Below are 23,645 nucleotides of genomic sequence, written 5' to 3'. Positions count from 1 at the left end.
TGGTAGAGTTCTCTTTGGAAGGTCGGTGTGGACTCTATGGGCTGAATGGCCGGGTCCCACATTGTTGGGATTCTATGATTGTGAAACTAGTCTGATGCATACTTCAACCAGTCAGAACTGGAGGATCACTTCATTAGTTCATCTGACGATGAACTCAAGATTTTTATATACAAAATTCACCCATAATACTTTTTTACCTCATCCAACTTCTGCCCAAATTCTCTGAGCTTTCCAGATTTTTCAGGAGCAGAGCTGTCCCCAGCAAAAAATGGATTCTTTGCCATAATCTACAAATAAAAAATAAACAGTGAGATATCCCATAGGCCAGTTTTCAAATCTTCAGAGCAACAACTAAGTTGGAGTTCAGCATTAACAGCCAAGATTGGCACAATGTCAGAAACAATCTGCATTGCTTTTCCATTGTGTTGTAAACCACGCAGGATCAACATTAAAGATCTGTTACAGCATTCAGATGAGATGTGCAAATTGCCTACAGCCCTTTAACTCTGTGCAGCTTTAGAATAGTCCCAAACGTGGAGTAACATGTTTTGTGACTGAATCTTTGCGTCAGCACAAACTAAAATTTATTAACCAGAACTATGCAAAAGATCTGTAAATGGGGCAAAAATGCAATTCAAAAACTGAATGCAGAGAGAAGAAACAGCCACTTCTCGAAGTCAAACATGTTTTACAAGCATTCCTGATAGCAGAGTTGGTACATTTTGAACAAGAGAATTACTTGCTTATTCCTAATACTTCCCAAAAACACAACCCACAATTTTTGCTGCTGTTTCCCATTCACCCTTCAATGTTTTTTATGTGATAGCATGGTTTCCCTGTGGGATTGAGCAGAGGCAAAGGCAAGAGTAAGAATGAGCACCAGCTCTCTACTTTCATTGCCCCTAGACACAGTTGAAAGTATCACAAACATCTGTCATTGTTCCCAGCATTTCAGGCTACAGAGTATTAATAAAATTTAGAAGAATAAACATTTCTCACCAATTCTTTCATATCTGTCAGCAACCCTTCCAAAGTGGTGAACTTTCCTCCAAGAATGCCCATTCCAAGCTGAAATTCCAGCTCTGGAATAGAGACGGTGCAGGTTTCAGACTGCAAAAGGTAAAAAGGACAGAATTGCAAATTGTTCTGTTACACCCAGTAAAAACACAACTCATTTATGAACCATGTCAGGTCATACCCCAAGCCAAGTTGTCCAGTACAATAACAACACACACATCTACCTGGTTATGTGGAAAATTACTCAGGTATGTCCTGTCCACAAAAATTAAGACAAATCCAAAACAAGCTAATAAGCACTGCCCCAGTCTACTCTTGATCGTCAGTAAAAAGTGATGGAAGGTATCAACAGTACTATCAGGCAGCACCTGCTCAGCAATAAGCTTTTCAGTAACGTCCAGTTTGAGTTCCCCCAGTGCCTCAGCACATTACAACTTTGGCTCAAACATGGACAAAAGAGCTGAATTCCAGAAATGAGGTCAGAGGTCAAAGACATCAAGGCTGCATTTGACTGAGTGTGCCATCAAATCGTCCTAGAAAAATTGGAGTTAATGGTAATCAAGGAAAAAAAGCATTTCACTGGTTGGGACAAACCTAGCACAAAGGAAGATGGTTGTGGTTATTGTAGATCAATCATCTCAGCTCCAGAACATCTCTGCAGGAGTTCCTCAGGGTAGTGTCCTTGGCCCAATCATCTTCCACTGCTTCAATGACCTTCCCTCTATCATAAGGTCAAAATTGGGAATGTTCACTCATCACTGAAGAATGTTCAGCAGCATTTGCTTGTCCATATGCACAATGACCCGAACTATATCCAGACTTGGTCTGATAAGTAGCAAGTAACAACACACAAGTACAAGGCAACGACCATCTCCAACAAGAAATAATCTAATCCTCATCCTCTGACTTCAATGAATTTACCATCACTGACTCCCTCATTACTAACATCTGGGGATTACCATTGACCAGAAACTGAACTAGCCATATAAATACTGCAGCTGTAACAGCAAGTCAGAGGCTGGGAATCTTGCAGTGAGTAACTCACTTCCCGACTCCCCAAAGATTGTCCAACATCTATAAGGTGCAAATCAATGGGGTGATAGGATACTCCCTGTTTGCATGGATGTGTGCACTCCAAGAAGTTTGACATCAGCAGAATGAAGCAGCCTGTTTGACTGGCACCACATCCATCACTTTCAACACTCACTCCCTCCATCACCAACGTAATGACAGCAGCATCTACCAGCTACAAGATGCACTGCAACAATCGGTCAGTCACGCCTCCTTCAACATAATCTTCTAAATCCATGATTTTACGAGGTAGAAGAACAAGGGTAGCAAATACAATGGAACACCACCACCTGCAAGCTTTCCTCCAAATCACTCACCATCCAATATATCACCAATCCTTCTGTCATTGGATTGAAATTCTGCAACTCCCTCCCTATCAGCATAGTGGGCGACCCCACACCATGTGGACTGCAGAGTTTCAAGAAGGCAGCTCATCACCATCTACTCCAGGGCAATAAATGCTGATCTTGCAAGCACATCCACGTCCCATAAACAAAAAAAAAATGCCCTGTTTGCAAAGTTTTGATTATTCGTAATTCAACAGGTTCATTTACCAGATGTAAAGAGATCAATAGCAAAACACATTACAAAGCTTATCCATCAGATTACACTGCTGAAAACTGTCACCATGAAGCAATGCTGTACCTTCAGCAGGTCTCTGGTCATGTCAGAAGGATCTGTAATTCGCAGTGTGATTTTAGTGCCCAGAGGCTCTGTGGCACCTCCCGACTTCACCTGAAATTGCAAAATACAAAAGAAACAAGTAATATCATAAAATTCCACCTGTCCTTTTTCTCTCTGCTTACCATCACCTCTGCCACCTTCCCATACAGACTCCTTATAAAGGTGCCACAACATCTGAACTCTTATACTTGACCCAATAACTCTTTCTTCATCTTGGAGCTGTTTAACCATGGTGCACATCAGTCAGACAATAGTTCATTTCTGCATTACAACAGAGGCTTCCCAGCATAAATACTTCATTACCTGGAAAGCACTTCTGATATCTGGTAGGTGTGAAAGGCACAATATAAATGCAAGTCTTTTATTGTTTCTCAGACTTTGCAACTTAAGTCACAAAATAAGGAGCAGGAGCTAGTCCTTTTTCTTGAGCCCAACAGTATAAATGGGACAACTTTAGTACTGCTGCTTCATTCTGAATGGAATGAGCTCAGCACAGGAGGGTTTGGGAGTGCTCTGGCCCGCAGGAACAAACACAAACTTTTATTCAGAACTTTTGCTCAAGTATCAGTTTATCCTACTGCATGATTTCTATTCACAGTCAAATCTTGACTGGTTTTGCTATAATACACAGCAGCAGGTAAGGAATTCCTTTTGCAAGAGCAATACCTGAGTGACTGACAGATCGAGTGTAGGGAAGGCAGAGGGCTGTGTTGCTGTTACATGATTAACAGGGCCACTGTGAATGTATAAACCTGAAACTCTCCACAGTTAACTTGCACACTCTGGGTGCCTTCGGAGAGACAGTTAATGACAGTGGTTGGGAGACCGTCACCCAGGCTAGTCTGATGTCATTCTAGTCTAGCATTGTCAGGAGTCATGGACCAAGGTCATCAGATTATCCTGTTCATAATGATGAGGGCTTAGTGCAGATAAACCCAATGAAGACTCAATTCCCACAAAAGAATGGGAGAGGCAAAATTATTTTTCACAATGCCAGTGTCCATATTTCAGTCTTCTTCCCACAACCCAAAGGCACTCCCTTCCCCACCATGTGATAAATTAGAAAGTTGGAACATTTGAGAGAGTTACCTCATTGGTCCTGTGTCCACAAGCTCCACAGTTTGTTGCCATAATGATCACCTCCTTAAAGTGGGGGATCTCTAGGAATTTTTGATGAAGGGAAACACTGGCACCGCTTAACAGGAAGTGATTGCAAACCCAGAACAGGGTGGCTCTAAGGGGAAGTGAGCACACCACCATTGTCTATGCTATGGATACATTTTGACAACAAAAGAAAGAAATTAAAAAGAATGGATTTGAGAGAGTAATGTTAATTCTTGCCAGATGCATGCTTATATTCTAATCCCACAGGGAATCCGACATGAAATTCAAGGACAACCAATGACTGAGCAAAACAACCCCTGAATAGCAAACATTTGAATAGGGAAACCCTGCTACATTGCTTTTACTGAAGGCCATTCATGGTCATGATGCAAATAATTCCTTTCATAACCAGTTAAGCAGTTATCCAAACCATTTCTCACACTGCTTCAAAAAACCTCAAAAAAAAAGTACAATGTGATGAGTCAATGAGTAATAAACCCCATATCATCCAAAACCAAAGGGGTCATTAGGCTTAACTAAACAGGCCAAGAGTGGAAACTGCAAGTTAGAGAAACTATTTCGATACTGAAAAAGCGCAGCAGGTCAGGCAGCATCCAAGGAACAGGAGAATCGACGTTTCGGGCATCAGCCCTTCTTCATGAATGAGGAAAGTGTGTCCAGCAGGCTAAGATAAAAGGTAGGGAGGAGGGACTTGGGGGAGGGGCGTTGGGAATGCGATAGGTGTAAAGGAGGTCAAGGTGAGGGTGATAGGCTGGAGTGGGGTGGGGGCGGAGAGGTCAAGAAGAAGATTGCAGGTTAGGAAGGTGGTGCTTAGTCAAATCCCTGGAACCCTCACCTAGAGTTCCCTCCACCTATCGCATTCCCAATGCCCCTCCTCCAAGTCCCTCCTCCCTACCTTTTATCTTAGCCTGCTTGACACACTTTCCTCATTCCTGAAGAAGGGCTCATGCCTGAAACGTCGATTCTCTTGCTCCTTGGATGCTGCCTGACCTGCTGCACTTTTCCAGCAACACATTTTCAGCTCTGATCTCCAGCATCTGCAGTCCTCACTTTCTCCTCAAACTATTTCGATAGTCATCCATTCTCTGAAACAGCAATGTAACTGCTCACTTTAAAACACTGACTGACTGTGTGCAGCTCCAGAATGACATTTCTAAATATGACTGCAATTTCTATAAAGTTGCCCCATTCTACCAAGATTGTTTTATTTTGACTGAAATGATGTGAGGTGTTTCATAAGGGAAAAGGATACTATAGAGTAGTGAATTCCTATGGGTTTTAACCTGAATGTTTTTGTTAGAACATTGAATAGTAAACCCTTAGGCCCATGATGTTAGGCCCATTTATCTTAATCTAACATCAATCTAACCTACACACCCCTCAGTTTACTACCATCCATGTGCTTGTCCAGCAGTCACTGAAATGTCTCTAATGTCTCGAACTCTACCACCACTGCTGGCAGTACAGTGCATGCACCCACCACTCTCTGACATCTCCCCTATACCTTCCTCCAATCACCTTAACATTATGACCTCTGTGACAGCTATTTCTGCCCTGGGGAACAGTCACTGGCTATCTACTCTATCTATGCCTCTCATTACCTTGTACACCTCTATCAAGTTACCTCTCTTCTTTCTTCTCTCCAGTGTGAAAAGCCCGAGCACATTCAACATCTTTCCTACAACGAGGCGACCAGAACTGGACACAGTATTACAAGTGTGGTCTCACCAGGGTTTAAGAGAGCTACAGCATAACCTTGCAGCTCTTAAACTCAATCCCCCTGTCAAAGAGAGCCAAAACACCATACGCCTTCTTAACAACGCAATCAACTTGGGTGGCAACTTTGGGGGATCTATGTATGTGGACCCAAAGGTCCCGCTGTTCCTCCACGACCAAGAATCCTGTCTTTAATCCTGTATTCAGCATTCAAATTCGACCTTCCAAAGTCACTTTACATTTATCCAGGTTGAACTCCATCTGCCACTTCTCAGCTCAGCTCTTCATCCTATCAATGTCTTGTCGTACTGTCGAGGGCTGTTGCGGGCTATCTACAACACCACTTCACTGACCTTTGTGTCATCGGCAAACTTACTAATCCACTCTTCTATCCCCTCAACCAAGTCATTTATAAAAACTACAAAGAGCAGAGGCATAAGAATAGATACCTGTGGGACATCACTGGTCACCAACCTCCAGGTGGAATACTTTCCATCCACCACCACTGGCTGTCTTCTTTCGGCCAGACAATTCTGTATCCAGACAGCCAGATTTCCCCGTATCCCACACCTCCTAAATGAGCCTACACATAAACCACATCCACTGCTCGACCTCCGTCAACTTGTCTTGTCACATCCTCAAAGAACTCAATAAGGCCTGTGAGGCATGACCTGCCCCTCATAAAGCCATGCTGACTATCTTTAATCAAACTATGTTTTTCCAGAGTCATAAATCCTATCTCTCAGAATCTTTTCCAGTACCTTGCTTACCACAGACATAAGACTGACTGGTCTGTAATTCCCAGGGATTTCCCTACTCCCTTTCTTGAACAGAGGAACAACATTTGCCTCCCTCCAATTATCCAGTACTACTCCCAAGGAGAGTGAGGATGCAAAGATCATTGCCAAAGGTGCAGCAATCTCATTCCTCACTTCGCGCAGTAACCTTGGATATTTCTGGTCTGGCCCTGGGCACTTATCTATCTTGATGCTGCCCAAAATTTCCACCACATCCACTTTCTTAATATCAATCTGTTCATGTCTATTAACCTGGTTCCACTGTGTTCTCACAATCAACAATGTCCCTCTCTCTAGTGAATACTGAAGCAAAACACTCTTTAGGGCCACCCCTGATCTTCAGGCTCCAGACATAAGTTCCCTCCATTATCTCTGATCGGACCTACTCTCTCTCTGATCATTCTCTTATTCCACACGTAAGTATAGAACGCCCTTGGGTTTTCCATAATCCTTCCCGCCAAGGATTTTTTGTGACCCCTCTTGGCTCTCCTCAGTCCATTTTAAATTCTTTCCAAGCAACCCTGTAATCCTCTAAAGTTGTGCCAGATCCTTGCTTCCTCAACCTAAGTAAGCTTCCTTCTTCCTCTTGACAAGAAGCTCCTCTTCTCTCGTCGTCCAAGGCTCCTTCACCTTCCCATTCCTCACCTGTCTCAGTGGGACCAAGTTATACAACACTCATAACAAGTGCTCCTTAAACACCCCCACGTTTCTGTTGTGCATTTCCCATAGAACAATTACAGTCATAGAGTCATTGAGATGTACAGCACGGAAACAGACCCTTCGGTCCAACTTGTCCATGCCAACCAGATATCCTAATCTAGTCCCATTTGCTAGCAATTGACACATATCCCTCTAAACCCTTCCTATTCACATACCCATCCGGATGCCATTCAAATGGTTTAATTGAACCAGCCTCCACCACTTCCTCTGGCAGCTCATTCCACACACGGATCATCCTGTGTGTGAAAAAGTTGCCCCTTTGGCCCCTTTTATATTTTTCTCCTTTCACCCTAAACCTATGCTCTCTAGTTCTGGACTCCCTCAAGCTAGGGAAAAGATCTTGTCTATTTACCCTATCCGTGCCCCTCATGATTTTATAAACCTCTATAAGGTCACACCTCAGCCTCTGGCACTCGAGGGAAAATGACCCCAGCCTATTCAGCCTCTGACCAGAATTGCACACAATATTCCAACAGTGGCCTAACCAATGTCCTGTACAGCTGCAACATGACCTCCCAACTCCTGTACTCAACACTCTGGCCAATAAAAGGAAAGCATACCAAAAGCCTTTTTCACTATCCTATCTACCTGCAACTCTACTTTCAAGGAGCTATGAACCTGCATTCCAAGGCCTCTTCGTTCAGCAACACTCCCCAGGACCTTACCATTAAGTGTATAAGTCCTGCTCTGATTTGCTTTCCCAAAATGCAGCACCTCACATTTATCTAAATTAAGTTCCATCTGCCACCTCTCAGCCCATTGGCCCATCTGATCAAGATCCTGTTGAAATCTGACATAACCTTCGTCGCTGTCCACCCACACCTCCAATTTTGGTGTCATCTGCAAACTTACTCACTGTACCTCCTATGTTCGCATCCAAATCATTTATATAAATGATGAAAAGTCATGGACCGAGCACCGATCCTTGTAGCACTCCACTGGTCACAGGCCTCCAGTCTGAAAAGCAACCCTCCACCGCCACCTTCTGTCTTCTACCTTTGAGCCAGTTCTGTGGCCAAATGGCTAGTCCTCCCTATTCCATGAGACCTAAACTTTAACCTAACCTTCCCATGAGGAACCTTCTTGACTGCCTTACTGAAGTCCAAATAGATCACATCTACTGTTCTGCCCCCATCCATCCTTTTTGTTACTTTCTCAAAAAACTCAATCACGAGAGGTGACCTTCAGTTTCTTAGCAGCAGTTGCAGTGGGAGGAGGACCAGAGGTCCGATGGGAAGGTAAGCTTAAAATATAAAAGCTTACCTTGTGTATAGGCAGAACACACGCTGAGCAGGAGTGCACACTGGACTGCTGGGTAAGTGAGGCCTTACATCTGGGCGGTTGCTTTACCCAAAACACTATTCAGCTAGCGTCTCCCACCCATCCTCCTTCTCAAATTAAAAAAGGGTTCTGTGCGGCAGATTGGTAGTGACTAGTTTTTTTTTTAGTTTTTCAGTAGTCTTGTTGGGAACTTAGAACAGTGGGATTGGAGGTTAGGGCAGATGAATGTTCCTCCTGCAGAATGTGAGAGGTGAGGGTCACCACTAGTGTCCCTGCTGACTGCATCTGCGGGAAGTGCACCCAACTCCAGCTCCTCGAAAACTGCGTTAGGGAACTGGAATTGGATGAACTTTGGATCATTTGGGAGATGGAGGGGGTTATTGAGGGGAGTTACAGGGAGGTAGTCACACCTCAGGTGCAAGAAGGTGGGAGATGGGTTACCGTCGGGGACAGAAAAGGAACCAGCAGGCAGTGCAGGGATCCCCTGTGGCCATTCCCCTCAACAATAAGTATACTGTTTTGGATACTGTAAGGGGCAACTTACCAGGGGAAAGCAGTGGGGTATAGATCTCTGGCACAGAGTCTATCCCTGTTGTTCAGAAGGGAAGGGGAAGAGAAGCAGAACATTAGTCACTGGGGACTCCATAGTTAGGGGGACAGAGAGAAGGTTACGTGAGAACAAGAGACACTCACGGTTGGTGTGTTGCCTCCCAAGTGCCAGGGTTTGTGATGTCTCTATTCATGTTTTCGGGATCCTTGAGGGGGAGGAGGAGCAACCGCAGCCCCAAGTCGTGGTCCAAAAAGACACCAATGACATAGGTAGGAAAGGGATGGGGAGTTAAGGCAGATATTCAGGGAGCGAGGGTGGAAGCTTAAAGCTAGGACAGAGTTATCATCTCTGGTTTGTTGTCCAATGAGGCAAGGAAAAGGGAGAGAGGGGAGTTGAACATGTGGCTACGGGGATGGTGCAGGGAGGGTGGTTTTTGGATTCCTGGATAATTGGGGCTCTTTCTGGGGAAGGTGGGACCTCTACAAACAGGACAGTCTTCACCTGAACCAGAGGGGTACCAATACCCTGGGGGGACATTTGCTAATGCTCTTCGGGTGGGTTTACATTAATTCAATGGGGGGGGGGGAAATGGGAACCTGAATTGTAGTTCAAGCATACAGGAGGTTAAGAGTAGTGAGGTCAGAAATAAGGTTTCAAGGACGCAAGAGGGTACCAACAAGGAAGAGGTTGGCTTGAAGTGTGTCTATTTCAATGTCAGGAGCATCCGGAATAATCTGGAACTTGCAGCATAGGTTGGTACCTGGGATTTTGATGTTGTGGCCATTTCGGAGACATGGATAGAGCACAGACAGGAATGATTGTTGCAGGATCCAGGATTTAGATGTTTCAGTAAGAACATAGAAGATGGTAGTGGGTGGGTGGGATTGTTCAGCAAGGACAGTATAACAGTTGCAAAAAGGACGTTTGAGGACTCATCTACTGAGGTTAGAAACAGGAAAGGAGAGGTCACCCTGTTGGGAGTTTTCTATAGGCCTCCGAATAGTTCCAGAGATGTAGTGGAAAGGATAGCAAATATGATTCTCAACAGGAGTGAGAGAGACAGGGTAGTTGTGATGGGAGACTTCAACTTTCCAAATATTGACTGGGACTACTATAGTTCGAGTACTTTAGACAGATCAGTGTTTGTCCGTTGTGTGCAGGAGGGTTTCCTGACACAGTATGTAGACAGGCCAATGAGGGGTGAGGCCACATTGGATTTGGTACTGGGTAATAAACCTGGCCAGGTAATAGATTTGGAGGTAGGTGAGCACTTGGGTGATAGTGACCACAATTCAGTTATGTTTACTTAAATGATGGAAAGGGATAGGTATATACTGCACGGCAAGAGTTATAGCGGGGAAAGGCAATTATGATGCGATTAGGCAAGATTTAGGATGGGGAAGGAAACTGCAGGGGATGAGCCCAAATCAAATGTGGAGCTTATTCAAGGAACAGCTACTGCGTGTCCTTGATAAGTATGCACCTGTCAGGCAGGGAGGAAGTTGTCAAGAGCGGGAGCTGTGGTTTACTAAAGAAGTTGAATCTCTTGTCAAAAGGAAGAAGGAGGCTTACATTAGGATGAGACATGAAGGCTCAATTAGGGCGCTTGTGAGTTTCAAGTTAGCCAAAGGAACTAAAAAAATGTTAAGAGGAGCCAGGAGGGGACATGAGAAGTCAATGGTGGATAGAATCAAGGAAATCCTTAAAGCTTTCTATAGGCATATCAGGAATAAAGGAATGACTAGAGTAAGATTAAGGCCAATCAAGGGTAGTAGTGGGAAGATGTGTGTGGAGTCCGAGGATATAGGAGAAGTGCTAAGTGAATATTTTTGTCAGTATTCACATAGGAAAAAGACAATGTTGTCGAGGAGAATACTGACTTACAGGCTACTAGACGAGATGGGATTGAGTTTCACAAGGAGGAGGTGTTCGCAATTCCAGAAAATGTGAAAATAGATAAGTCCCCTGGGACGGATGGGATTTATCCTAGGATTCTCTGGAAAGCCAGGGAGGACATTGCAGAGCATTTGGCTTTGATCTCTATGCTGTCATTGTCTACAGGAATCTTGCCAGAAGACTGGAGGATAGCAAATGTTGTTCCCTCGTTCAAGAAAGGGAGTAGAGACAATCCTGGAAATTATAGACCAGTGAGCCTTACTTCAGTTGTGGGTAAAGTGTTGGAAAAGGTTATAAGAGATAGGATTTACAATAATCTAGAAAGGAATAAGTTGATTAGGGATTTCACAAACCTCACAAACCTTATTGAGTTCTTTGAGAAGATGACCAAACAGGTGGATAAGGGTAAAGTGGTTGATGTTGTGTATATGGAGCTCAGTAAGGCGTTTGATAAGGTTTCCCATGGTAGGCTATTGCACAAAATACAGAGGCATGGGATTGAGGGTGATTTAGCAGTTTGGATCAGAAATTGGTTAGCTGACAGAAGACAGAGGGTGGTGGCTGATAGGAAATGCTCATCCTGAAGTTCAGTTACTAGTGGTACACTGCAAGGATCTGTTTTGGGTCCACTGCTGTGTCATTTTTTATAAATGACCTGAATGAGGGCGTAGCAGGATGGGTTCATAAATTTGTGGATGAGACTAAAAGTCGGGAGAGTTGTGGATAGTGTCGAAAGAAGTTATGGTTACAGAGGGATATAGATAAGCTGCAGAGCTGTGCTGAAAGGTGGCAAATGGAGTTTAATGTGAAAAAGTGTGAGGTGATTAACTTCGAAGGAGCAACACGAATGCAGAGTACTGGACTAATGGTAAGGTTCTTGGTAGTGTGGATGAGCAGTGAGATCTCAGTGTCCAGGTATATAGATCCCTGAAAGTTGCCACAAGGGTTTATAGGGTTGTTAAGAAGGCATACGGTTTGTTAGCTTTTATTGGTAGAGGGATCGAGTTTCTGAACCATGAGGACACGTTGCATCCGTACAAAACTCTTGTGCGGCTGCACTTGGACTATTGCGTACCATTCTGGTCGCCGCATTATAGGAAGGACGTGGAAGCTTTGGAAAGAGTGCAGAGGAGATTTACTAGGATGCTGCCTGGTTTGGAGGGAAGGTCTTATAAGGAAAGGCTGAGGGACTGGAGGCTGTTTTCGTTAGAAAGAAGGAGGCAGGTTGAGAGGTGACTTATTTGAGACATAAGATAATCAGAGGGTTAGATAGGGTGGACAGTGACAGCCTTTTTCCACAGATGGTGATGACTAGCACGAGGGGACATAGCTTTAAATTGAGGGCTGATAGATATAGGACAGATGTCAGAGGTAGTTTCTTTACTCAGAGAGTAGTAGGGGCATGGAATGCACTGCCTGCAACAGTAGTAGACTCGACAACTTTAAGGCCATTTAAATGGTCATTGGATAGACGTATGCACGAAAATGGAATAGTGTAGGTTAGATGGGCTTCAGATTGGTTTCACAGGTCGGCACAACATTGAGGGCCGAAGGGCCTGTACTGTGCTGTAATGTTCTATCTCACAAACTCGGTTCCTATCCCCCTGCCAAACTAGTTTCATCCCTCCCAATGTACACTAACAAATCTCCAGGCCAGGACATTGGTGTCCCTCCAGTTTAAGTGCAACCTGTCCTTCATGTACATGTCCCACCTTCCCCAGAAAGTATCCCAATGACCTACATATCTGAAGTTGCTCCTCCTACACCAGCCCTGTAGCAACGTGCTTAGCTGCACTCACTTCATGTTCCTCACTTCACTGGCATGTGGCACCAGTAGTAATTTGGAGATTGCTAGTCTGCTCATCCTGCTTTTTAGCTTCCAATTCAACTCCCTGAAATCACTTTTAAGATCGTCATCCATTTTCCTAGAAATGTCATTAGTGCCAATGTACACCATAACTTTTGGCTGTTCACCCTCCCCATTCAGAATCTTGTAGACTCGATTAGAGACACCCCAGACCCTGGCACCTGGGAGGCAACATACATTCCGGGAGAAAGTGAGGACTACAGATGCTGGAGATTAGAATTGAGAGTGTGGTATTGGAAAAACACAGCAGGTGAGGCAGCATCCGAGGAGCAGGACAATCGACCATTCCGGCCGGAGCCTTTCATCAGGAGTCCTGTTCGCGAGCACAGAATCTTCTGTCCATATCTCTAACTATTGAGTCTCCTACCATTAGCCCTTTTCTATTCTCCCCCTTCCCTTCTAAGCCACAGGGCCAGGCTCAGTGCCAGACACCTGGCCACTATGACTTTCCTCTGGCCAGTCCCCCTCCCCAATGGCATCCAAAACTATATACATATTATTGAGCATCCCCAATGAAGAACCCAGACTGTCACTGTACAGAATCCACGGAGTTGAGGTGGAGTGCACAGTATATCACTGGTCTGAAAAGCCCCCCACCAGAACGATCAGGTTTGGTGCAGGAGATACAGGACACCCAACCTACCTTCCACATGACTTAGCCCTCCCCTACCAGCTTCTTGATGGTCAAGAATCAACAACTGAATTGTACGTGTAGAAAACATCAGGAACACTTGATACCAGTTACATTAAACAGCCTGTTATCAGTTATTGGCCAGACTCTCACAAGGAACAAACCCTAAACCAGGCTTGACATTCACAGTCAGTGTATTCAGTGAGTGACGGCAAGAGAAACAGAACTGCAGCAAAATGACCTCTGCGCCTTAAGATTTCCACATTTTAACCTGCTGTCTAACTTGATGGGGAGCTGCTTCTTTAACTTTGAATTTCTACCTGGAATCAAGCAATCTTTCAAATTTGACATTTGTAATTCCTGTACAAATAAGCTGGGTTCTACTGGAGCTGTCTCCCCACCTACTGTTCCATCACATCAAACACTACGTAAAAGGATACGCAGTAACTTCATGTTGGTTTCAGCAGGTGCATTGCACTCTGGACAGTTGGTACTGAACTGTAACACCTATCAAGAGAAAGAAACACATAGTTAGCAACACATAGTTCCCTTTGTGAAAATCACAACTGATTTTAGGTTCAAATATTAGACTGAATTAGATTACTTTCAGTGCGGAAACAGGCCCTTCGGCCCAACAAGTCCACACCACCCGCCGAATTGCAACCCACCCATACCCCTACATTTACCCCTTCACCTAACACTACAGGCAATTTAGCATGGCCAATTCACCTGACCTGCACGTCTTTGGACCGTGGGAGGAAACCGGAGCACCCGGAGGAAACCCACACAGACACGGGGAGAATGTGCAAACTCCACACAGTCAGTCGCCTGAGGTGGGAACTGAACCCAGGTCTCTGGCGCTGTGAGGCAGCAGTGCTAACCACTGTGCTATCATTCTTCAGGTCAGTCTGGTCATTGGATGCAGAGTTAAGATACTCCCAAATTTCTCCTAATCCTAACATCAGGAAAACCTCCTTTGAATTATTGTCTCTTATTCTTTCATGCAATGTGGCGTCACTGGTGAAGTCTGTATTTGCTGCCATCTTAGTTTCTCTGGAACTGAGTGACTTGCTAGGCTATTTCAGAAGGCATCGAAGTCAACCACATTGCTATGGATCTGGAGTCACATGTAGGCCAGACTGAAAAAAGGACAGCAGACTTCCTTCCCAAAAGGACATTAGTCTACCTATAGTTTTTACAATTATCAATTATAGTTTTGTGGTCACCATGAATAAGATTAGATTTGTATTCCAGATTTATTAATTGAAATTAAATTCCACCAGCTGACAATGTAAAAACATTGCTGAAATCTAGAAGAGTAACTGATAAATATGAAACATACACATCCCCTTTCATTCTGACACACACACACACACGAGAAAATAAGTTTCTGACATCTAAGAGACCAACATCATTGTTAAAGCAAAGGATAGCAATCTGTCACTAGGTTGGGGGGAGGTGCTCGAAGGGTTGATAAGTTGCAACTGAAATCATCCTTTCAGCGGCAGCAGGGGAATGGGGTGGGTGGGAAATATAAGTTGGAAAATTAGAAATGCAAGGCAGACATTAGAATAACAGGTTGCAGAAATCACCACACTGAAGGTGGCTTTTCATCCCAACATCTCCACAGCAGCTCTCGAAGAAAGCTCTGCCAGTCTCAGTGCCTATCCTCTCCCCCATAGCCGGTTCCTGTTGATTCTAAGTGCTCTCAAGCAGCACATTGCAGATTCTAACCACTTGCTGTGTGAACATGTTTTCCCTCCTGTCACTGTTACTTCTTTTACCAGTCACGCTAAACTGGCGTCCTCTGGTTCTTGAACCTTCCACCAATGGAAAAACCCGTTTCTTCCCATTTGCTCCAGATTTTGGCTACCACTTCACACATCACTGCTTATTTTTCCCTATTCAGAGGAAAATAACTTCAACTTCTTGAAGTTGTGTAGCTGAATTTCCTCATTCTTGAAATTATTTTCCTATACTCTCTCAAAAGCTTCACATCCTTCCAATGTTGTGTGCACAGAACCAGACAGTATTCTAGCTAAAGCCAAACCTGCGTTTTCTGCAGGTTCATCACACTCCCGTGCCTCTGCACTCTTAAAACCCACAATTTTGTATGCCTTCTTAACTACACTCTCAAACTGTCTTGCTACCTTCAAATAATTTGAACACAGACCCTCAGGTGCACATTGCTGCATTTCTTTAGAATTTTATCTTTGCCTTTCCTCACAAAACATTTCATTTTGCACTTCTCAAATAAATTTCAGAAAACTGTTCACTGCCACTAAGTTTCTTGTCACTCAGCCAATCCATGCTGTCATTCGCCCTTTTATTGCATGTGGTCCAACTTTGCGGTAAGTTAATCACGTTCCTGGTGATGAAATGCCAGTTGGAAGTCCATGTTACATCAACTACATTGCCCCCTTAAAAGTAAATCAAGCCAGTCACAGTTGAACATGATCTACCGTCAAATACATACATTCTAAAGGGTCAATGATCTTGAAACATTAACGGCTTTCTCTCTGCAGATGTTGCCAGACCTGCTGAGTTTCTCCAGCAACCTCTCTTTTTATTAATATATAGGCTTTTTACAAATTGTCTACATTCCATATCATTTTGACAAGTTTTTCCACCACAGAGTGGAAAGAATCTCAGCATCTACTTGCCATCAGACATCACATAGAACAGTGCAGGCCCTTCGGCCCTCAATGTTGTGCCAACCATTTATCCTACTCTGAGATCAAACTAACCTACATACCATTCATTGTACTAATCATTCATGTGCCTATCCAAGAGTCGCTTAAACGTTCCTGATGTCTCTGACTCTACTACCACTGCTGGCAGAGCATTCCATGCACCCACCACACGGTATAAAGAACCCATCTCTGACATCTCCCCTAAATCTTCCTCCAGTCACCTTAAAATTATGCCTCCTTGTGTTAGCCACTTCCGCGATGGTAAAGTCCCTGGCTACTCACTCTATCTATGCCTCTCATCATCTTGTTCACCACTATCAAGTCACCTCTTATCCTTCTTCGCACCAATGAGAAAAGCCCTAGCTCCCTCAACCTTACTTCACAAGACATGGCCTCCAGTCCAAGCAGCATCAGCATCCTGGTAAGTCTCTTCTACATCCTTTCAAAAGCTTCCACATCCTGCCTATAATGAGGCGACCAGGACTGAACACAATATTCCAAGTGTGGTGTAACCAGGGCTCTATAGAGCAGCTGCATAATCTCACAGCTCTTAAACTCAATCCCCCTGCTAATGAAACTCAACACACCATACACCTGTTTAACAATTCCATCAACTTGGGTGGCAACTTTTGAGGGATCTATGGACATGGACCACAAGATCCCTCTGTTCCTCCACACTGCCAAGGATACTGCCTTTAACTCTGTATTCTGCATTCAAATTCGACCTTCCAAACTGAATCGCTTCACACTTTTCTAGGTTGAACTCCATCTACCACTTACCAGCCTAGTTCTGCATCCTGTCAATGTTCCGTTGCAATCTACAACACCTCTCCACACTATCCACCACTCCTCATCGACAAACTTACTAACCCACCCTTCAACTTCCTCATCCAAGTCATTTATAAAAATCACAAAGTGCAGAGATTCCAGAACACCACTAGTCACCGAGCTGCAGACTGAATACTTTCCATCAACCACCACTCTCTCGTCTTCTATGGGCCAGCCAATTCTGTATCCAGACAGACAGGTTTCCCTATATCCGATGCCTCCTTACTTTCTGAATGAACTTACCATGGGGAACCTTATCAAATACACCACATCCACTGCTCTACCTTCATTAATGTGTTTGTCACACCCTCAAAGAATTAAATAATGTTTGTGAGGCATGACCTGCCCCTCTCAAAGTCAACCTGACTATGTTTAGTCAAGCTTTGGTTTTTCAAGTAATCATAATCCTGTCTCAAAATCCTGTTCAGTATTTTGCCCAGCACAGACTGATTGGTCTGTAGTTCCCAGGGTTATCCCTATTTCCTTTCTTGAACAAGAGAGTAACATTTGTCACCCTCCAATCAGCTGGCAGCACTCCAGTGGACAACGAGGCTGCAAAGATCATCGACAAAGGCACAGCAATCTCTTCCCTCGCTTCCTGTAGTAACCTTGGGGATATCCCATCTGGTCCAGGGGACTTATCTACATAAAATGTTTTTCAAAATTTTCAGCACATCCTCTTTCCTAACATCAACCTGTTCAAGCATATCAGTCTGTTTCACACTGTCCTCACAAACAAGCTTCCTCTCACTAGTGAATACTGAAGCAAAATATTCATTAAGGACCTCCCCTACCTCCTCCAACTCCAAGCACAAGCTCACTCTGGCCATCCTCTTGATCCTCACAATGTAGACTGCCTTTGGGTTTTCCTTAATTCTACCTGCCTAGGCTTTTTCATGCCCCCTTCTAGCTCTCCTAAGTCCATTCTTCAGTTCCTTCCTGGCTGCCTTGTAGCTCTTTAGAGCCCTTTCTGATCCTTGCATCCTCTACATTAAGCAAGCTTCCTTCTTCTCTTCACGAGATGTTCCACATCCCTTGTCACCCAAGGTGCTTTCAACCGACCATCCCTTCCTTGCCTCAGTGCGATAAACCTGTCCAGCGCTATCAGCAAGTGCTCCATAGACAACCTCTACATTTTTGTCAAGTATTTCCCCGAGAACATCTGTTCCCAATTTAGGTGCCCCAGCTCTTGCCTAATAGCATTGTAATTTCCTCCTCTCCCAATTAAATACTTTCCCATACCGTCTGCTCCTATCCCAGAGTACAGTAAAGGTAGAAGAGTCGTGATCACTATCACGGAAATGCTCTCCCACCTCCTACTCCAGCTCTGCAGCCACATGGTCATCTGCATTTACAGTCATAGAGATGTACAGCATGGAAACAGACCCTTCGATCCAACCCATCCATACTGATCAGATATCCCCACCTGCCAGCACCTGGCCCATATCCCTACAAACCCTTCCTATTCATGTACCCATCCAAATGCCTTTTAAACATTGCAATTGTACCAGCCTCCACCACTTCCTCTGGCAGCTCATTCCACACAAGTACCACCCTCTGTGTGAAAAAGTTGCCCCTGAGGTCTCTTTTATATCTTTCCCCTCTCACCCTAAATCTATGCCCTCTAGTTCTGGACTCCCCGACCCCAGGGAAAAGACTTTGCCTATTTACCCTATCCATGCCCCTCATAATTTTGTAAACCTCTATAAGGTCACCCCTCAGCCTCCGACGCTCCAGGGAAAACAGCCCCAGCCTGTTCAGCCTCTTCCTGTAGCTCTAATCCTCCAACCCTGGCAACATCCTTGTAAATGTTCTCTGAACCCTTTCAAGTTTCACAACACCTTTCCGATAGGAAGGAGACCAAAATTGCATGCAGCATTCCAAAAGTGGCCTAACCAATGTCCTGTACAGCCGCAACATGACCTCCCAACTCCTGTACTCAATACTCTGACCAGTAAAGGAAAGCATACCAAACGCCTTCTTCGCTATCCTATCTACCTGCGACTCCACTTTCAAGGAGCTATGAACCTGCACTCCAAGGTCTCTTTGTTCAGCAACACTCCCTAGGACCTTACCATTAAGTGTATAAGTCCTGCTAAGATTTGCTTTTCCAAAATGCAGCCCCTCGCATTTATCTGAATTAAACTCCATCTGCCACTTCTCAGGCCATTGGCCCATCTGGTCAAGATCCCGTTGTAATCTGAGATAACCCTTTTCACTGTCCACAATACCTCCAATTTTGATGTCATCTGCAAACTTACTAACTGTACCTCTTATGCTCGCATCCAAATCATTTATATAAATGATAAAAAGTACAGGACCCAGCGTCAATCCTTGTGGCACTCCACTGGTCACAGGCCTCCAGTCTGAAAAATAACCCTCCAACACCACCCTCTGTCTTCTACTTTCGAGCCAGTTCTGTACCCAAATGGCTAGCTCTCACTGTATTCTGTGAGATCTAATCTTGCTAACCAGTCTCCCAAGGGGAACCTTGTTGAATGCCCTCCTGAAGTCCATATACATCACATCTACCGCTCTACCCTCATCAAGCCTCTTTGTTACTTCTTCAAAAAACTCAATCAAGTTCGAGACATGATTTCCCACGCACAAAGCCATGTTGACTATCCCTAATCAGTCCATGCCTTTCCAACAGGATTCCCTCCAACAACTTGCCCACCAGACAACAGGGTGACTGGTCTATAGTTCCCTGGCTTGTCCTTACCACCCTTAAACTGTGACACCACATTAACAAATTCCAGGCTTCAGGCACCTCATCTGTGACTATCAATAATATAAATATCTCAGCAAGAGGTTTCTCTAGCTTCCCACAGAGTTCTAGGGTACACCTGATCAGGTCCTGGGGATTTATCCACCTTTATGCGTTTCAAGACATCCAGCACTTCCTCCTCTGTAATTTGTACATTTTGCAAGGTGTCACATCTATTTCCCTACAGTCTACATCTTCCATATCCTTTTCCACAGTAAATACTGATGCAAAATACTCGTTTAGTATCTCCCCCCATTTTCTGCGTCTCCACACATAGGCTGCCTTGCTGATCTTTGAGGGGCCCTATTCTCTCCCTAGTTACCCTTTTGTCCTTAATGTATTTGTAAAAACCCTTTGGATTCTCCTTAATTCTATGTGCCAAAGCTATCTTATGTCCCCTTTTTGCCCTCCTGATTTCCCTCTTAAGTATACTCTGTTTTTAGCCTCACTAGCCTGTCACAATGGTACCGATCCTGAGATTACTACTCTGCCTCATCCTGCCCTCTAGCATCCAACCTAACTCCTTATATTCTCTTATCAGGTCCTCATCCCTTTCCCTACCTATGTCATTGGTACCGATGTATGCCATGATGTCTGGCTGCTCTCCCTCCGCCTTAAGAATCTTGTAGATCGGACACATCCCTGACCCTGGCACCCGACAGGCATCATACCATTCGGGAATCTTGTTCACAACCACAGAATCTCCTGTCTGTTTCTCTCACCATTGAATCTCCTATCGGTGTACATATTATTGGGGGAATGGCCACAGTGGGTGCTTGCACTTTATTAACACCTACAATTGTACAGTCCTTTAGTGTCACCCATGTACCTAAACGGAACTTGAAAAGTTGTGGCCTTCTTCTCTGCAATTTTAACATTTACTTCCCCAGTTATCTTCAGCTGCATCAGACCTTGTTCTGGTGCCTGATCAAGTTTATCTACAGTCAGCCATTCTACCATAGTCTCTTTTCAAATATTATAGTCCTCATGGAACACTTACCTCGTTCCTTAATTCGTCCAAGGTGGCTGTGTGTGTCTCCTCTTCTGTAGCCTTCTGGAAGGATAGTAGACAAGAAATTAAAATGTTGTTGAAAACAAAGTTCAACATTTACTGCCATAGTTAGTTTTCTCTCAATCACGTAGATCGCATTTCCTACAACTGGGTTCCTTCAATGGCCTTTTGAATTTTACGCTTGGGCAACCCCAGCAATGACAGCATTTGCTAAGCCTCCTTACACAAAATGGCAACCGAATAAATCCTGGTTAAATCAGACCATTTGCATACACCTGAGATAGCCTACCTGCAGTCCCAACATACTGTCCTGATGAGCATCTCGTTTGTAATGAGTAATTGTTAATGCCTCATCTTTCTGCGGGGCGTGGGGATTCTCGATGAAACTGTTTCCAGATGGATCATCAATAATCTGCATAAAGAAACCAGATTATGTGAAACAAGAAAGCAAATACAGTTGAAAACTACACTCTCAAGGAGGTAACTCATTTCCCTCATTTTGTCCCCACAAATTACAGCATAGGAACAGGTAATTGAGCATTTATCCTCCAGTCAGGTAGGACACTGATCTTGTTTGGTGATCCACCCTAATTCTTCAATTGCCTAATTTATTCTGAGATGTACCCATGGTCTGTGAGTCAATCACTAACTCCCATGGTGCATTCCAGCACCTCAGAAACCTGCTTCTGCTTCAACCCCTTGGGAAACAGCAGGCTTTTATCGAGCTGAACCTATCTTTTTATAACTTTCAAGCAAATGATCTCTGTTCATTGTAACAATTGAGCTCAAATGCTCATGGAAGCTCACCTTCTCACTACCTTCTCAAAAGAAAATTAAACAATTTTCTTTTAAAAAGCCTCTTTTTCCACACACCATTTTGTCCAACATTCAATTACTCTCTTTTTTTAAAACCTTACATTTCCTGACACCAAATTAATTCTGTCAACTCTTGACCTGTTTACTATTAATACCTCCTTGAAGAAGTTTACTTTGGACCTCTGAATTATTTACTATGCAACCCAGCATTTAATAATCTGGGCATCTTTACCTCTATTACCACAGCTAAAACACCAATGTACACCTGTTTCAGAATTAGTCTGCGTGACCAGTCCAGCTTACATGTGTATGAACAGCTTGCCCCCTGCAACTATGTGTAGAATTCACGTTTACAGAACAACAGCAGTGACACACCAAAGCAGAGAGAAAAAGGGTTAACTACCAGTGTAAATGGCATGTCAACATCTTTCAACTTCTTTAGTTTTTCAATAAATTCCTCAATCTTCAAGGCGACACTGGGATCCATTGCCTGGGATAGACAGCAACATTAAAGGTATTTTGTTAGGTCACATTTCTGCGACAGATGGAAAAAATACACATCAAGCCTAAAGCACTAATTATCATTTTCAAAATGAAAAGGGAGGGATCAAAAATTACAATGACCAGAGAAGTAGTACTGAGTAAATTGTTGAAACAAATTGACAAATACCCAGGCCCTGAAGAATTTCATTCTAAGGTCTTAAAAGAAGTAGCCAATGAAGTAGCTGATGCATTTGTTTTGATTTTCTAAAACTCATTAGATTCAGTGAAGGCTCCTTTAGATTGGAAAACAGCTAATGTAATTCCTTTATTCAAAAGAGGCAGGCAGAAAACAAACTACAGGCCAGTTGGCTTTATACATCTCATAGGAAAAATATTAGAAGCTATTAAAGATGTTACAAAAGGGCACTTGAATAGGTTTAGATTAGATTAGATTCCCTACAGTGTGGAAACAGGCCCTTCGGCCTAACAAGTCCACACCGACCGTCTGAAGAATAACCTATCCAGACCCATTTCCCTCTGACTAAAGCACCTAACACTATGGGTCATTTAGAATAGCCAGCCCACCTAACTTGCATATCTTTGGACTGTGGGGAGGAAACCGGAGCACCCAGAGGAAACCTACACATACACGGGTAGAATATGCAAACTCCACACAGTCACCCAAGGCTGGAATCGAACCTGGGTCCCTGGCGCTGAGAGGCAGCAGTGCTAACCACTGAACCACCGTACCACCCGAACAAGGGTTCTAGGATTCTGAGAATTAAATTGTGCTCTAGATAAAGGGGAAACAGTAGATGTATTGCTCTTTATTTCCATAAGATATTTACTAAGGTGCCATACTAAAAGCTATTGTGGAAAATTAAACCTCTGTGTAGGGGGTAATGTACTGAAATGGATAGATGATTGGCTGGCTAACAGGAGGCACAGAGTAGGAACACGTGGGTCTTTGTGGGCTGGCAGGATGTCACAAGTGATATGTCACTGGGGTCATGCTGGAGTCTCAACTTTTTACAAATGATTTGAATGAAGGGTCAAGAGTAGGGAGTTAAATTTGCTAATTTCATTTTCTGATAGATAGGAAGGCTAGTTGTGAAGAGGGTTAAAAGGCTTCAAATGGATATCATTAGATTAAATGAAGAAGCTAAGATCTGGCAAATGTAGCACAATGTGGGAAAGTGTGAAATTATGTCCATTATGACAAAGAATAAAGCAACCACATAGTATCTAAATGCTGAGTGATTGCAGAGCTTTGAGATGCAAAGAGCTCTGGATTCCTTAGTCATGAATCACAGAAAACCTGTGTACAGGTACAGCAAGCAATCAGGAGAACAAACAGAATGTGATGGATTGTTGCAAAGGGAATTGAAAGCAAGAGGAGGGAGATTATGCAGCAGTTATGCAAGGCATTGGTGAGACTGCACCTGGGAGTACGTTACTAGCGATCATACTTACGGATGGATGTTAATGTGTTGAAAGTTGATCAGTAAAAGGTTTAATAGCCTAATGGCTAGAATGAAAATGCTTTGCAGGTTAGGCCTGTATTTTCTGGTGTGACTTAAGTGAAACATAAAAGCCTCTGAGGGGTCTACACCGGGTGTATGAGGAAATAATGTTTCCCCTGCTGGGAGAATCCAGAACGAAGGATCATGGTTTAAAGATAAGCAGGTGTC

The 23,645-nt window shown here is 43.9% G+C and overlaps 2 protein-coding genes across 2 annotated transcripts in view; one reads left to right on the top strand and one right to left on the bottom strand.

Annotated features, from left to right (window-relative positions):
• Positions 1–23,645, top strand: part of LOC140494261 (uncharacterized) — a 56,571-nt gene that overhangs the window by 9,685 nt on the left and 23,241 nt on the right. The window lies entirely within an intron of this gene.
• zpr1 (ZPR1 zinc finger) overlaps positions 1–23,645 on the bottom strand; it is a 38,524-nt gene that overhangs the window by 3,805 nt on the left and 11,074 nt on the right. Inside the window, exons 5-12 of the mRNA XM_072593514.1 lie at positions 21,875–21,961; positions 20,945–21,067; positions 20,644–20,697; positions 13,796–13,862; positions 3,862–3,932; positions 2,734–2,823; positions 1,000–1,110; positions 198–287 (exon numbers count right to left, since the gene is read on the bottom strand). Coding sequence (XP_072449615.1) covers positions 198–287; positions 1,000–1,110; positions 2,734–2,823; positions 3,862–3,932; positions 13,796–13,862; positions 20,644–20,697; positions 20,945–21,067; positions 21,875–21,961 — 693 coding nt within the window. The remainder of the gene's footprint in view (positions 1–197; positions 288–999; positions 1,111–2,733; positions 2,824–3,861; positions 3,933–13,795; positions 13,863–20,643; positions 20,698–20,944; positions 21,068–21,874; positions 21,962–23,645) is intronic.

The sequence above is a fragment of the Chiloscyllium punctatum genome, chromosome 23 (genome assembly GCF_047496795.1).
Source record: "Chiloscyllium punctatum isolate Juve2018m chromosome 23, sChiPun1.3, whole genome shotgun sequence".
Classification (NCBI taxonomy): Eukaryota; Metazoa; Chordata; class Chondrichthyes; order Orectolobiformes; family Hemiscylliidae; genus Chiloscyllium; species Chiloscyllium punctatum.
Note: the sequence above shows the minus strand (reverse complement) of the source record. Positions and strands in the feature narration are given on the sequence as shown.